Here is a 16612-nt window from a genome sequence, read left to right on the forward strand (position 1 = left end):
TGCCTGCTATTGGGACTAGCACCTAACTTAATTCATTCTTCAGCATCTGTTGGCGGAAATCTGAGAGTCTTGTGTCACAACGACCAGCTGGCTACTTGAAGAGTCCTATCCCAAATATTAAGCTCTGGCTTTGGCTGTTTTTCTGTGCCAAATGGTGCGAACAGCTATGGCAGCTACAAGCGTTTGTGTCTCCAGTAGCATTTTTTTTTATTATTATTTATTTCCAAAACAATATCACATATCTTTACAAGCAAGAAACACAGTTAGTCACCAGACACTGGTCAAGACTTGGCCACTGTAAAATGGGTCCCAGTGATGCTGGAAGTGCATAAAGCTGTTGGCAATAGGGCTACAGTATTTTCAAACCGACAGGCATTTTGGCATGTGATTTTGCGTCAGTCTTTTATGGTTGGTTGTTTAGCACTTGTGTAGTGCTATATTAGGCATGATGGAATTGCATTGTAGAAATGATGAACTCTTCAAGCAGACCTGTGGTTAGCAGTGCTGACAGACTGCTTTGCCTCTGTTTTTACCATATATATTGAAAGAGCAGCTGCCTGGCACTACTTTGACCCTACATTTGGAAAATGTGAGGGATTTACAATCCTTTCAAACAGTCTTTACTATTATAGGCCTTGGTTGGTTGCTAGTAGAGTAGGCTAAACTATTTACTTGCAGTAAGGTTTTCTCAGCAAAAGCGAGACAGAGTTGCTTCATGCAATAAGTGGCTCCATGGAGGCCTGTCATGTCAAATAATAGCAATACATATGCATACAATACATAAAAACATAAAAACATAATTTCTTGATGATGCAAATAATATGGATTAAAATGTATTGTAACTGCTGTTGCTGGTATTTGCTTTGTTCGCAATAGGTGAACTAAACTAAACTAAATAAACTAAACAAAACTAAACTAAACTAAATAAACTAAACAAAACTAAACCGTTTTTTCCGTGCAGCTGCACTCGGACATGGACCAAGGGGACGGCAACATCCTCTACATCCTGTCAGGGGACGGCGCCAACACCACCTTCACCATCGACGACAGCACTGGGGACATCCACGCCATCCAGAGGCTGGACCGGGAGGTCAAGTCCCAGTACGTGCTCCGAGCCCAGGCAAGGAACCGTCAGACGGGCCTGCCCCTCGAACCCGAGTCCGAGTTCATCGTCAAGATCCAGGACATCAATGACAACGAACCCAAGTTCCTGGATGGACCCTACACGGCCACTGTGCCAGAAATGTCACCAATAGGTAAATGGTTTATGAATGGTGTGTGTGTGTGTGTGTGTGTGTGTGTGTGTGTGTGTGTGTGTGTGTGTGTGTGTGTGTGTGTGTGTGTGTGTGTGTGTGTGTGTGTGTGTGTGTGTGTGTGTGTGTGTGTGTGTGTGTGTGTGTGTGCGTGTGCTTGTGTGTCTGTGTCTGTGTGCGTGTGTGTGTCTGTGTGTGTCTGTGTGTGTCTGTGTGTGTGTTGTAGCTGCGATGCTATCACAAATTAATCAATCCAGACGACACATTGCCATCATTGCCCTCGCTTGTATACGTATATCCTCATTTGTTTATTTCTGTGCACTTGTTGTGCTTTGCTACTAAGGGACGTCTGTGATCCAGTTAACGGCGACCGATGCTGATGACCCCACGTATGGTAACAGCGCCAGAGTGGTCTACAGCATCCTTCAAGGGCAGCCCTACTTCTCAGTAGAGCCTAAGACAGGTAGGTGTGCATCTGTCTGTGTATTATAATGCAACTGTTTTCATTAGAAAGGCCCCTTTCATTTACATCATACAGTATAGCTAGAATCCACAGCCCTAGTCAACAAAGATCAACTAAGAAAGTAACAGACTGTGTGTGTGTGTGTGTGTGTGTGTGTGTGTGTGTGTGTGTGTGTGTGTGTGTGTGTGTGTGTGTGTGTGTGTGTGTGTGTGTGTGTGTGTGTGTGTGTGTGTGTGTGTGTGTGTGTGTGTGTGTGTGTGTGTGTGTGTGTGTGTGTGTGTGTGTGTGTGTGTGTGTGTGTGTGTGTTTGTGTGTGTCTGTGTGAGTGTGTGCGAGACTATTGAATGTCTGAAATGCTACTGTTGAGATAAGTTACAGGGAAATAAGACACAGCCAAGCTGTGTCTGCACTGCCACCTAGTGAATGGACACATGAACTCCACCTGACCTTAACTCTGAACAGTATTCCCAGTAGGTTCAAGATCGATTAGATGACTTTTAAATTGCTTTTGGAGACTCAAGTATTTTTACTGTTTGGTTACCCTAGAGTCTGGAAATGGCATTCAATCTCATTCAATTCTCATTCAATTTACAGAAGCACTCCCCTCGCCCACTCCTCCCAAAACGTACTATCAGAGCAGTTATAGACCAGGGGTGCATTTCTCAAAAGAGAAGTTGTTAGCCTCTTAGCAACTTAGGTAGTTGTCGATGGGAAAATGCACTGAAAACAACAAAGTAGCTAATGTAGTAAGCTACTTTGGTTTCGAGAAATGCACCCCAGGCTGGACAGGCACAATATGTCTTTCAGCAGTAGAAGTCAATGAGCCCAGCTCTGAAATATTCTGGAAACATTATGTCAAAATTAAAACGATACATTACACTGAAACATTATTTCAATATTAGAACATTATGTTACACTTAGCTTACACTTCTTCCCAAAGCAACGCACAGTGATTTCATAGGTATAGAGGATTCGTTACAGTCCCGGGACCATTGTGCGGTGTGTTGCTTGACAGTTCTTCAGCCATGGATGATGGTGTAGGCAGAGATGAGGGTAGGATTCAAACCAGCAACCCACTGATCGTAAGACCAACTCCCGAAGCATTAGGTCAAGACTGCATCATGGTCATGCACTCTTACCTTTATGCCAAATGGGTACAGCCACCTTGAAAGGAGTGAGTCGGGGAGTGATTAGTCTTCTCAAGTCTCTCAAGAGAGTACAGCTAATGGGTATCCTAGGATACCCTGCTAAGCACTGTGATTACATCCGAATTAGCATTTTGTGCTTTCAATTTTAATTATAATTGCCTTTGAAAAAAAGTAAATGTAAGGTAATGTACTGAAGTGTTGTTGTTGTTGTGCTTGTGTGTGTGTGCATGTGCGTGTGTTTGTGCGTGCGTGCATGTGCGTGTGCGTGTGTGCGTGTGTGTGTGTGGGTGGGGTAGGGGTGATGTGGGGCTTAAAAGGAACTTGAACTCATTTCAGTCAACAAATTCTTTGCCTATGAGTAACTAACGGACTGACCACCACCACCAAAGACCAAAGGCCAAACAGTAGGCTAGGCACCCCCCATCACTTCTATGCTTGTTAACCTCAGCAGTACCCAACTCCCTCCCACACACCCACACTGGGCACCCTGTTGCCAGATCAATAATAGGTCGATCAAGCAGTAGGTTGGAACATAAACCACCTGAACTCATAAGCCCCCTGTGACCAAGTGTGTGTGTGTCTCTCTGTAAGAGTGTGTATGCGTGCCCGTGTGTGTGTGTGTGTGTGTGTGTGTGTGTGTGTGTGTGTGTGTGTGTGTGTGTGTGTGTGTGTGTGTGTGTGTGTGTGTGTGTGTGTGTGTGTGTGTGTGTGTGTGTGTGTGTTCATGCATGCTTTCGTGTGTGTATGTGTGAAGGGGTGATTTGGACTTTGCCTTACCTCCTTCCCTGCCCAGCCTAAATCGATAAATCGATCGACATACACATCACCTACCAACAAGTATAGCGTTTAGCATTCAGGTTTTCATCAAAGCCCAGCTGCTACGGCTATGTTATAGTAAACAACAGCAACAACAGGGCAGACCTCCATGTCGGGCTCTCATTAGTTTAGAAAAAGGCTCTAACCGTAGGGGTACGCGGCTGACCCGAGTTCGATTCCGGCCCGGGTCCTTTGCCGACCCTTCTCTGTTTCTCGCTCCCAACTGGTTTCCTGTCCCACTCTTCACTGCGCTGTCAGATAACATATAAAAAAGAGCTCCCCCTACAGGACTGGGTGAGTAGTGAGGCATAGTTGGCCCGACTTTTGGCCAAGCGTGTAATCATAGATCATGATGGTTCCTTGGCAGTCAGTGTCTGGATCCTCGGCAGGCTTTTAGTGTCACTATAGGGATGGGGCCAAAAAGTGCTGACGAAGATGAAAAACCTACAACCACAGCCAGGGTGTTTTGAGTGTTCATGTGGCAGTGTGCCAGCGAGTGTGTGTGTGTGTGTGTGTGTGTGTGTGTGTGTGTGTGTGTGTGTGTGCGTGTGTGTGTATGTGCGTGTGTGTGTGTGTGTGTGTGCGTGCGTGTGTGTGTGTGTGTGTGTGTGTGTGTGTGTGTGTGTGTGTGTGTGTGTGTGTGTTTGACAGAAAGAGAGATGGTATACTGTAACTGTGTCATGGAAAAATCTACCAGACAATACAGGAATGTGCAAAGTAATGAGATAGCATTGATTTCATATAAATATGCTTAGATGTCGTATTGTTTGTGCACATAAGAATCAATATAGCTGATTTCAGTGTGTGTGTGTGTGTGTGTGTGTGTGTGTGTGTGTGTGTGTGTGTGTGTGAGAGAGAGAGAGAGAGAGAGAGAGAGAGAGAGAGAGAGAGAGAGAGAGAGAGAGAGAGAGAGAGAGAGAGAGAGAGAGAGAGAGAGAGAGAGAGTGCACTGTGTGTCGGTGCGTCTGTGCGTGCATGCGTGTATGGGCATGCGTGCGTCTGCGTCTGTCTCTGTGTGTGTTGTGAGAGACTACATCCAAACATCATCTGAGGAGTACTATGTCTGGGTCACAGGGGTGAGAAGGAAAGAGGGGGTAGCTACAGTACCAAAGATACAGTCTCCATGCCAATTATAGCCTAATGGGGGAGATTGAGAGATGCAGAGCACTGTATAGGCTCATTAGTAGGCAACACTTCAACATGTCATCCCCACTGCCTCTACCCCCTCCCCCTCCCTCCAAACCCCCTATGCCCCTCTTCCACTGCCTTGCCCCTCTTCACATCCGTCCATCATCTTCTCAACAGTCCCTTCTGTCTCATCCCTCCTTTTTTCTTGCAGTCGGTATTCTGTCTATCATCTACTGTGAACCTCATGAGATCTCTACTGTCGTTGTCTTCTTCTTTTAGGAGGATTTTTTTTTCATATTGGACATGCATGCCAAAGCAACCCACATTAACTCTCTCTCTCTCTCTCTCTCTCTCTCTCTCTCTCTCTCTCTCTCTCTCTCTCTCTCTCTCTCTCTCTCTCTCTCTGTTGTAGGTATAGTGCGTGTGTCCTTGGCCGATATGGACCGGGAGGTGCGGGATGTCTACCAGGTGGTGATCCAGGCCAAAGACATGGGAGGGCAGCTGGGGGGTCTGGCGGGGACCACCACAGTCAACATCACCCTCAGTGACGTAAATGACAACCCACCCAAGTTCTCCCAGAGTAAGGACCAGTGCTTTCATTCTTCACATTTTCCCGTTCTACTGCGTGTTCCATTCCAATCTGTCATGTAGAAACACTGAAGTAACTTTTTTTATTATTATTTCATTGTTTTCATTGTCTACTAAACCCGATAAATGTATTGGATAAAACATACGTATGGTAGGTATAGCAGATTAAGGTTAAGAACAGTTTGGAATCTAATCATACTATACACACAGTCACAGACTTCAATGTTCCTCTCTTCCAACATCCCCATGATTCCATCCTCTCATAGCCTAATGCCAGCCTGTCTTATCCATCTCGTTGCCGTTGGGATATTTTTCTTTCTTTAATTAACATTATTTTTAATGCCAATCATGTACAGTAGTAGTAGCAGCCCTGGCAAGGTCAGGCGGTCAGCTGGTAGGCCTGTTGACACTGCCAGTGTCTTGACGGGTGGTCTTTCCACCACCACCACCACCACCTCCTCCACCACCACCACCACCACCACCACCTCCTCCTGCCACGAGGGAATCCCCAATTATTCCCATAATTCCAGTCAGTCATTCCCGGGTATAGTGAGCTACGGTCATGGACCACTGTGCTGTCTCCCCCAGGGGCTTTCCCTAATGACCTCTTGCCACATTCGGTGCTCTAGACTTGGGCAGGAGAAGACAGTGACTGGTGTCTGTGTCCGGTGATTTGACCCGTGCACTAATGTGACTGGTTCAGGGCCGGCTATCGACTAACGAGGACCATCTAATTAGATGGCTGTCCATTGGCTCTCCTTGCAGATGAATGTAATGACCGTGGACTGTGAGCTGTGAGTGAGGTGCTCTTGCTGGTCGTGTGCTAGCAAGTCTTGTACTTGTACTGTATGTGACTGGCTGACCTGTCACTCAGTTGTGTTTTTTTTCTTGAGATCATTAGGCGCATTAAATAGAATTGGCTCATTAGGACAATTTCTAATGAGCCTTAGTATCTCATATTCACCTGACTCTTTTTACCTGTCTGTGTGTCTCTCTTTTTCTATCTCTATCTCCCTACATCTCTCTCTCTCTCTCTCTCTCTCTCTCTCTCTCTCTCTGCCATTTTCCTTGTATCTCTGCCCTTACCCCTCCTCTCTTTCTCTACTTCAGAACTTTACCAGATGAGCATTCCGGAATCGGCCCCGGTAGGTTCCGTGGTGGGACGCATCCAAGCGAAGGACCGCGACGAGGGCGTGAACGCTCAGATGACCTACCGTATCATTGACGGAGACGGCCGAGACACATTCAAGATCGCCAACGACCCCACCAACATGCTCGGCATCATCACTGTGAAAAAGGTAAGATTTGTAGAGAGTGCCGTAACATGTCTATTAAAATCGCAATGAAATTCACAGAATGGTGCTCTATCGGTCTTTTATATATGATGAATCACAATCCCAATCAAGCATTCCCACTTTAATAACACTGAAACCATTTTAGCGGTTTAAAGCCTTGACCGTTCAGTGTAGGCCTATAGAAAGACAGTCAGAATGCATGAAATATTAATAAACAGTCAAAAGTATCATGATGTTGGTTTATTTCGTCATCAGAGAAAAATGGACGTCAGCAGTGGAATGTATACTAATGCCTCTTTTCCACTGCCAATTTTCTGGTAGGCCTACAGCTCGACACAGCGCGACTCAGCCGCCACTTTTTGTTTTATGATTGAGCTATGTCGTTCCTAAAAGCAAGAAGTGGTGGCCAAGTCATGCTGTGTGGCGCTGTAGGCCTACCAGAAAACCAGCAGTGTAAAAGAGGCGTAAGCGCACCTTAATTTCAGTCCAAGGACACCCATTATTTAACTGAGCTGTGGTCAATTTACTACAAATAAAGCCAGAGGGCATTTTTTTAAGACCATGTGTATGTCCTGTCTCTTAGAGCCTGAACTTCGAGGGCAAGCAGAGCTACACGCTGAAGGTGGAGGGCTCCAACACACACTTGGACCCTCGCTACTCCCACAAGGGCCCGTATAGAGACGTCACCATTGTGCACATCAGCGTCGAGGATGTAGACGAGCCGCCGGAGTTCCGCGTGCCATTCTACTACGTGGAGGTGTTGGAGGACGCCGAGATCGGAACCATCTTCACCTCCGTGTCGGCCCGGGACCCTGACGCTGCCAACAACTCCATCAGGTACAGTACGAAAATATGAGGTCCTTTAGTAGTCTAAATCGAAATCAAACCGGGTTGTTGGATTTTTGTTAGATGTTAAATTACTAGTATGGTTTTGATATGTTGGTGGATGCCTCCAACAACTCCATCAGGCTCCTTTTCTTTAATAGTCTAAATTGATTAAAAACAAACTGGGCTGTTAGGTTTTTGTCAGATGAGATAAGTTACTAGTATGGTGTCATTATGAGGATGCACAATATCGAAATGTCTGTCACATCTACTATATTCACCTATATGTCGACCCAAGGCCTAGATACTGCCAACAACTACAACTGTTATCAGATAAACAGTGGTGGCTCTACCTATATTGCGGCCCTAAGCGAAATATTGACTCTTGAATTATTTTTGTTGGCATTTACCACGGTGGGGCCGACTGCTGGGGGGCCCTATAGCGGCCAGTTTTGGTGGGGCCCCTATTGGCAATTGCCTAGACTGACTATTGGTAGAAGCTGGCTCTGCAGGTAAATGTGAAATTCTTTAGCAGGCTAAATCAAAATCAATTTGGGGTGTTGAGTTGTTGTTAGTTGTGCTCAATTACAGTACCAGTATGGTTTCACTATGAGAATGCACAGTATCAAATGCCACATTTATGCACCACAATATCAAAAAAGCTTTAGTTTTCATCTTAACCCATACAAATCCCTGACTGTAGCCTAGGAGCCCATTATGTGGTCTTTGTCTAGATCCTGAGGACTAAAGAGACTAGATTGCATGGGATAAATGTCTTATTTTTTTGTTCTGCATGGTATTTTCAAACAAGCACACGACGGCGCTTAATTCTTGATGATCCAATTTCCCATGACTTTACTGCATTAGCTCATTTGACTGTTGTTGTCAGCAACAACAGCAATTGTCAACACAATGGACACAATAGCATGATTAAATTCAAAACAATTTGAATCATTCTCAGATAATGGCTGGTGAACAGACAATACCAAACAAGGACAAATGCTCAGTTGCAAATGGGAGGCATTAGTCTGTTTCAGTTTTTAATACTAAGTTGGCAGGCTCACAGTGAAATCAAGAGGGGTGTTGGCAGGGTTATGATGTGATCAATGGGGAATTTGTTCAAAAAAGATTGAGAACCACTGTTTTAGCACCATGGACCGCCCTAACAAACACCTATGTGGACCAGGGCTTAGAGCCATTGCCAGAGAGAGTAAATTCCTGTTGTCTGTCTGCCACCACCATCCAAAACTTTGGTTAAAGCCCCCTCTAGTGGACATAGCTGTAGTTGCAGGTGATCATGCTGAACTATTTCTCACCCTTGCATGTTGTTGTGTCTGCCAGGTACTCCATAGAGAGATTCAGCGACCCCGGGAAATACTTCTACATTGACATCACATCCGGGTCACTGATGACCCTGCTGCCACTGGACAGAGAGGAGAAGGCCTGGCACAACATTAGTGTGCTGGCCATGGAAATGAGTGAGTAGGACATAATGCATGATGTAATGCATACAACCACAGTAACACATACTCTGGATAGTTTTATACCAACAGTTGAAGACTAGTAGAAGCACAGTTGATATTAATAGTCCATATTTTTCTGCTTAATATAGGTACATGCATATTATTTTAAAATGCATATTGCTCAATGTTATTCTATATTTTTATTGTGTTCCATTCTGTGTAGTCTATTCATATACTGTAGCTATTTCTATAATGTGCTTTATGCTTTTCCTTACAATATGTGTGTGTGTGTGTCTTAATCTTCCCTCAGATAATCCCAGTCAAATCGGAAGTGTCTTTGTAGCAATAAGGATTATGGATGTCAACGACAACCCACCTCTACTCACACACTACTATGAGGCCTTTGTGTGTGAGAATGCCAAAGCTGGACAGGTATGGCTGACACACACACACACACACACACACACACACACACACACACACACACACACACACACACACACACACACACACACACACACACACACACACACACACACACATCAGTGATTTGCATAGTCTGACATCAACTTCTGTTACTTGTTGCTCTTTCTGTAGTTGATCCAGACTATCACAGCGACAGACTCTGACGACCCAATAGGAGGCCAGCATTTCTACTACAGCCTGGCGCCTGAAGCTATCAACAACCCCAACTTCACCATCAGAGACAACCAAGGTGAGTCACTCAAGGCAGTGTTGTCACGTACACCAATGTGAGCACATGGCAGCGAAGTTGAGATGGGAGCCGGTTGTTCTTCCACACCAAAAGTCTGTGTGCATATGTTTTCATGCTATTCAAATACAGACTGTTCAACACACAACACTTTACGTAACGCCGGCGTCATACGTATGCCATAACGGTGTCATAACATTGTCATAATGCAGTCATGAATGTGTCATAAACATTATGTCAATGTCATAAACATTGTATGACTTTGTCTTTAAGTGAATTTCGGTTATGACAAAGACAGGCGAAACGATGTCAACTTTTCATGGTCATAAAATGTTTATGACATTGGCATTATGTTTATGAATCGTTCATGACACTAATATGACACTGTTATGACATTGTTTTGTCATACGTATGATGCCGGCGTCAAGTAAAGTGTTACCGAAATAAAATACAAAATGCTTATGCCAGTGCTTTCAATGAGACCAGGCTCACAGTATGCTCAAGGCTGTGCAGAAAAAAAGACTCCGCTCTATTTCCAAGTTGCCCAAGTTCGCCTGGGAACCGAGCGGACACAGCTCTTTGGTGTGGAAGGAATAATTCGTTTTCTAACCTCTCTGGACTGAGCGCAGATAAATTTGCCCCCTTGCAATCCTTATGTCAATTGTTACCTGATTTATCTAATGACCTTGTTTACCAGAATTTTGCCCCCATTCTTCTCACGGCAGATATGTTTTGATTGAAAGAACAACCTTTCTTGAATTTGACATTTAATTTAGCGACTCCTCTGTCCTCAGTATTAATGTCACATGATGACCTTGTTGTGTTACCTGATTGATCACCTTCCCCTTCCTCTTCCTGGGCCACAGACAACTCAGCATGGGTGCTGACGTGGTTGTATTGTTGTTACATGACCTTGTGTTACCTGACTGGAAACATTTACTGTAGCTTTTCCCCTTCTCTGGCCACGGACAACTCTTACCTTATATTACCTTACTGCCAGCTTTTACCTTCCCCTTCCCTGACCATATGCAACTCTGTGTGGGTGCTTACCCTTGAATTTTATGTTAAATATAGTGATAAAGAATTGATGTCACATGGCCTTGTGTTAACTAACCAGCCACCACCACCTTTTCCATTCCCCTTCCCTGGCCAGACAAAACTGAGTGGGTGCTGACACTTGAATTTGACATGAAATGTAGTGACCCCACTGTTGTGAAGGACTAGAGACTGTTCACATTACCAGGTAGCCTCCTGCTGGCCATCCGTGCGTCCTGCGCGTGCAACCCTTGTGGCTACACTTGTGCAGTTAATTGGAGTGCGAGTCAGAGGGTTGTATGCGCAGACCAGTGGATGAGGAGGCAGAGATTTAAAAGGAACCCCTTCGGTTCTGTGGACTGTTTGTGCCATTTGTGTGTTCAGAAACCGTAAGTGTTGGCATTTCTTGTTTGTGTAGGACTTGTTTAATGTTCGTTTGTAGAATGTCATTATTAATAACCGTATATTTGCCGACAGTTGCGTTCATAGCGTGCACCGCGTGTCCCGCGCTACCGCGGTTAAGTTAACTTGTAATGTGTAACTTTTCCTGCCGTGTTAGACGGAGATTATGCTTCTAATTTGATAATATGTTGTCTATAACGGTGTGATATATCAGTGTAATAATGTGTATGTCTAGATTTAAGTGGATATTTGGTCATTTGATGTAGTGGTGCTTGGTTAGCTATTTTCCATGTGTGTCAGTGTATGATTAGCCATGCTGCTTAGCCATTAATATTGTAGCCACCATGCTTATGTTTCTAAGAGGCACTGTTGCATTTGTTTTACTTGTAGAAACCACATCCACAACTTCGTTGTCACAACTTCACAACCTATTTCATATCATCCCCAACTGCAATACCCCAAGTCCAACAACTGTAAACTCCACAAGTTTCAATAAATACTCTGGACCTGTACATCATGTCTGCATTTTAATCCGATGCCCCACGGTGGCTCCTACAGATAAACTAACTAGGATCAACGATCAAAACATATGGTGCCGAAACCCGGGAAGAGAAGTTGCCGTGTAAATTAGTCCATGATGTACACCGATCAACCCAGCCATCCAGCAGATGTTAGGCCAAGGCGTGAGAGGAGGCCACCAGCGTGGTTCAATGACTACGATGTTGAACATCCAAATTATGGTCAGTATCCTCATCCATCCCCCAGAGTAGCTGGAGTCCAAGATAGAGGCGCGGAGAGGGCAGCCGAGACGGACCCTCTTGCTCTCTACTTACCCACACAGCAGTCTGATTATGCCGGTGCCGCCTCAAGAAGCCCAAACCGGCCCGGGCTATTCAGACCATTGTACCAGAGCACTCCAGCCTACCCTGCTGCAGCAGCACCAGAGGCCACATCTGCAATATTGGATGCGCTTAGACAGCTACAAGAGGATAATCAGAAGCTACATCACACAGTCATTCAGATGCAGCAACAAATTAACACCAGAGCTTCAGAATTCGAAATGCTGCCACCCCCTCCTCCTCCACCTGCTGTGGACCACTCTGTTCATCTTCAACCATACGACACGCTGCCTCCTCCTCCTCCCCCACCTGCTGTGGACCATTCTGCCCCCCCTCAACCATTCCTAAGAAATATAAGCTTAACATTACCACCTCCACCACCATTACAGGCGCAGTACTCCGGTGCACAAGATGGCGCGCTTAAAGAGGAAAAGACAGAGGTGCCTCTCTTACCCCCATCACAGCCTCCTGCCGAGCCCAATGGTGCTATGAAAGAGGAACCGTACTTCCCCCCTCCGCCACCACATCGAGTTGTTGGGCCTGCTCAGCCCACGCACCCCTCAAGGAACTACAGTAATGTGGTAGAGGAGCTCACAGAGCACATGCGGAGTATGGGAGTGCCACCACAGTTCCGACGACCTGTCACGCCAGAGTACTGTGAGCCAGACCCAGGCTCTGAATGGGATGCAGTCAGTAATGCTCCATCACACACAGGGCAACCTATGCCTTCAGGTCAAGCCCAGCACCCCAGAGAAAACCAGCAAGAGCGGGTGTACCGTGGACCAAAGCCTAAGATCCCCCAATTCACGAAACCTGACCCCAGAGAGTTCAATAGGCTGAAGACTGCACTGGATAACCTATTGCCTGATGATGCAACAGAGCGATTTAAATATCAAATATTGGTGGATCATTTGAAATTTGAAGAAGCTCTGCTAATTGCAGATTCCTATACCAACTCCAAGAAGCCATATTCAGACACTATGGAATCCCTCACTGACCACTATGGACAGCCTCACCAATTAGCCCTGCGACATATAGCTGAAATGATGGATGCTGCCAATATCCGCGCTAATGACACTAGTGCGTTCAAGAGGTTTGCACTTCGCGTCCGGGCTTTACATGGGATGCTTGACCAGTTAGGTGAGAGTGGTCAGATCGAGATGCAGTGTGGCTCTCACGTGACAAGATTGCTGCTGAAGCTGCCACAAGACCTGAGAGCACAGTTCAAGCGTTACCTGTACCCTAAGAACATCCGCATCCCCACCCTGCACCATTTCGCTGAGTGGTTAGATTTCGAGCTGAAAATGCAGGAGACAGTGTTCGAGACACTCAGTGTGATTGGGGCTGCTGACGACTCTAAGAAGGAGAAGCGAAGGGAGCCAAAGTCCAACCGTGCCACCAGTGTTCTCCATGGGGCTGAACAGCAAGTCAGTGCAGCTGTGAGTGAGAAACCCCCGGCACCCAGTAGCAAGCAAGGTGAGAGACAGGCCTACTGTTCTTACTGTTCAAATGATCAGCATTACCTGAGTCAGTGCTCCAACTTCAGCCAGCTGACCACTGAACAGAAGAGGAGTTGGATAACAACAAACAGGAAGTGCTGGCGATGTGGGCGTGCTCACCAGGCTTCGCAGTGTCGCCTCAAGACCACCTGTAAGAAGTGTAAAGGGAGGCATCTGGAGATTCTGCATGATGTCAATGCTAGGCCACCCTCTGATGAGAGCAGCAATGCAGTCACTAAGCCAAGTGATGTGTTCTACCTCGATCGACGGTCAGGTGGCAGTCCTGTGATGCTGAAGGTGAGCAAAGTAATCCTGCGCAATGGGAAGGAAAGCATGGAGGCATACGCCATATTGGACGATGGCTCTGAGCGCACAATTCTACTCGCTACAGCTGCACGAACACTGAAGCTGCGCGGCATACCAGAGGGCCTAGCCCTGAGAACAGTGCGCCAGGAGGTGAAAGTCATACAGGGCCATTCAGTATCCTTCTCCATATCCCCTGTCTGTCAGCCAAACAAAGTATTCCGGATACGTGGAGCCTTCACAGCAGAGCCATTAGGCCTAGCAGAGCATTCTTACCCTGTGAAGGCACTGCAACAGAAGTACAGACACCTCAAAGGGCTGCCTATCGAAGACCTCAACCGAGTCCACCCAGTCATCCTGATAGGGTCAGACTACCCTGAGCTAATCACCCCCATCGAGCCTGTGCGACTAGGTCCCTCTGGTGGACCAGCTGCAGTGAACACCAAGCTTGGGTGGACATTGCAGGGGCCAACCAGGTTAGTTCAGCAGCAGCTCCAGTCAAGCTAGTGTTTTCATGTGTCCACCCTTTCACCCTCCACTGAGCTGTTCCAGAATGTGGAAAGGCTTTGGCAATTAGACGTTCTACCATACAGGAGCGAGAAGCTTGTGACTCGGTCACGTCAGGATAAGGAGGCCATTGCCCTGCTGGAGCAGAAAACTGTGCGAGTTCACGTGGAGGGGACACAGCGCTATGCCACACCGCTGCTGAGAGTCAACAATATGCCCAAGCTGCAAGCTCAAAAGGAGGCAGTTATCCCCCTACTGCGTAACACAGAGCGTCGCTTGGCAAAGGACCCAAAGCGGGCAGCTGCCTACCGCGAGGAGATAGAGAAGCTGGAACGAGCAGGGTACATCGTGAAGGTCAAGGAAGAAGGGCTGAGCAAGGATGGTGAGTCATGGTTCATCCCTCACCATATGGTAGCTCACAATGGGAAGAACCGCATCGTGTTCAATTGCTCCTTTTCCCATAATGGAGCCAATCTGAATGACCTGCTTCTCCCTGGCCCAACCTTGACTTCCAGCCTGCTCGGTGTGCTCCTGAGATTTCGTGAGCATTCCATCGCTATCAGTAGCGATATAAAGGGAATGTTCCACCAGGTGAGGTTGCTACCCCAAGACAAAGCACTGCTCCGATTCCTGTGGAGGGACTTGCAGAAAGACACCCCCCTCAGCATATACGAATGGCAGGTTCTTCCATTTGGGACTACGTGTAGCCCGTGCTGCGCCACATTTGCACTGCTGAAACGTGAGTGACCACAGCCAGCCTGAGGAAGACGTCCGTGTAGCTGTGGAAAGATGTTTCTACGTGGACAACTGCCTCCGCAGCGTGCAAACTGTGGACGAAGCAAAGTCACTGGTGGACAGGCTGCAGTCCCTCCTGGCAGAGGGAGGATTCCAACTGCGCCAGTGGGCAAGCAACACTCCTAAGACCATCAGCCACCTTCCCAAGGACCTAAGGTCAGAAAGCAATGAGTTGTGGCTGAACGCCACCGAGACTGATCCTCAGGAGCTAGCACTGGGCCTACGATGGTTCTGCCATTCTGACACCCTCGGCTATAAATGTCGTCTGCTGGGCCACGAAGCACCAACCATGAGGAACATCTATCGGGTGCTAGCTAGCCTCTACGACCCGCTGGGTTTCATCATTCCCTTCACCACAAGGGCTAAAGTCTTGGTCCAGTGCCTGTGGAGCAAAGCAAGGGACTGGGATGACCCAGCGTTGCCTGAAGATGCCATGCTGATGTGGACAGAGTGGCAGGAAGAGTTACAGCGACTGCCTCAGATATCCCTGCCACGCTGCTATGTGAGTCCTCAGATGGACAGAGAGGCTTGCACCAGAACAGTTCACATATTCTGTGATGCCTCTGAGCGTGCCTATGGCGCTGTTGCTTACCTACGCACAGAGGGTCAAGATGGACATGTGGAGATGTCATTCCTCACTGCACGTTCCAGAGTGGCTCCTAAGAAGCAACAGTCCATGCCACGCTTGGAGCTTTGTGCAGCGCTGACAGGAGCCCAAGTAGCCGCTCTGCTCCGAAGGGAGCTCACCTTGCCCCTCGATGATGTCACCCTCTGGTCAGACTCCACAACTGTCCTGACCTGGATCCAGTCGGAGTCTTGCAGGTTTAAAGTATTCGTTGGCACAAGAGTGGCTGAGATCCAAGAACTGACAAGTGAATGCTCTTGGCGCTATGTCGATTCCAGCAACAAGCAGAGACACGGAAAACGATGTTCTGTAGTCTGGTCACCACCACTGCGCCTCCAACCCTCCCTGACCTAGAAAAGTTCTCCTCATTCAGAGATCTGGTCCATGCGGTTGCACTTTCTCGTCATGGGGCGGCCGCAGGTCAAAGCAGTCCAACAGCAGAAGACTATAGGGCAATAGAGATGGAAATGCTCCAACGAGCGCAGCAGGACAGCTTTGGAGAAGAGTACGCCCTCCTGTCTGCTGGTAAGCCCTTGACATCTACCAATAGGCTGCTCACCCTTGCTCCAGAGTTGGACCAGGCTACTGGACTCATAACAGTTGGAGGCCGTCTTCGCCGCTGCCAAGACCTGCAACCAGACACGGTCCATCCAGTGGTGCTAGATCTAGCACATAAGATCACAAGACTAATAGTGCATGACGTGGATGAAGACCTAAGGCACCCGGGTACAGAGCGCCTCTTTGCTGAGCTCAGGAGGAGATTCTGGATATTGCATGGCCGTGAGGCTGTTAAACGGCATCAGCAGTTCTGTCCAGAATGCAAGCGGTGGAGAGCTCAGCCCAAAGTCCCCCTCATGTCAGACCTCCCTGAAGCCAGACTGCGCTTGTTCAAGCCCCCCTTTTACTCCACAGGAGT

At 47.2% G+C, this 16612-nt stretch overlaps 1 protein-coding gene across 1 annotated transcript in view; it reads left to right on the forward strand.

Moving 5' to 3' along the window:
- LOC134455675 (cadherin-20-like) overlaps window positions 1-16612 on the forward strand; it is a 39995-nt gene that overhangs the window by 17088 nt on the left and 6295 nt on the right. The window contains exons 3-10 of the mRNA XM_063206890.1: window positions 962-1256; window positions 1597-1716; window positions 5221-5388; window positions 6507-6694; window positions 7275-7528; window positions 8858-8994; window positions 9290-9411; window positions 9577-9694. Of these exons, the coding sequence (XP_063062960.1) occupies window positions 962-1256; window positions 1597-1716; window positions 5221-5388; window positions 6507-6694; window positions 7275-7528; window positions 8858-8994; window positions 9290-9411; window positions 9577-9694 (1402 nt within the window). The remainder of the gene's footprint in view (window positions 1-961; window positions 1257-1596; window positions 1717-5220; window positions 5389-6506; window positions 6695-7274; window positions 7529-8857; window positions 8995-9289; window positions 9412-9576; window positions 9695-16612) is intronic.

The sequence above is a fragment of the Engraulis encrasicolus genome, chromosome 9, assembly GCF_034702125.1.
Source record: "Engraulis encrasicolus isolate BLACKSEA-1 chromosome 9, IST_EnEncr_1.0, whole genome shotgun sequence".
NCBI lineage: Eukaryota > Metazoa > Chordata > Actinopteri > Clupeiformes > Engraulidae > Engraulis > Engraulis encrasicolus.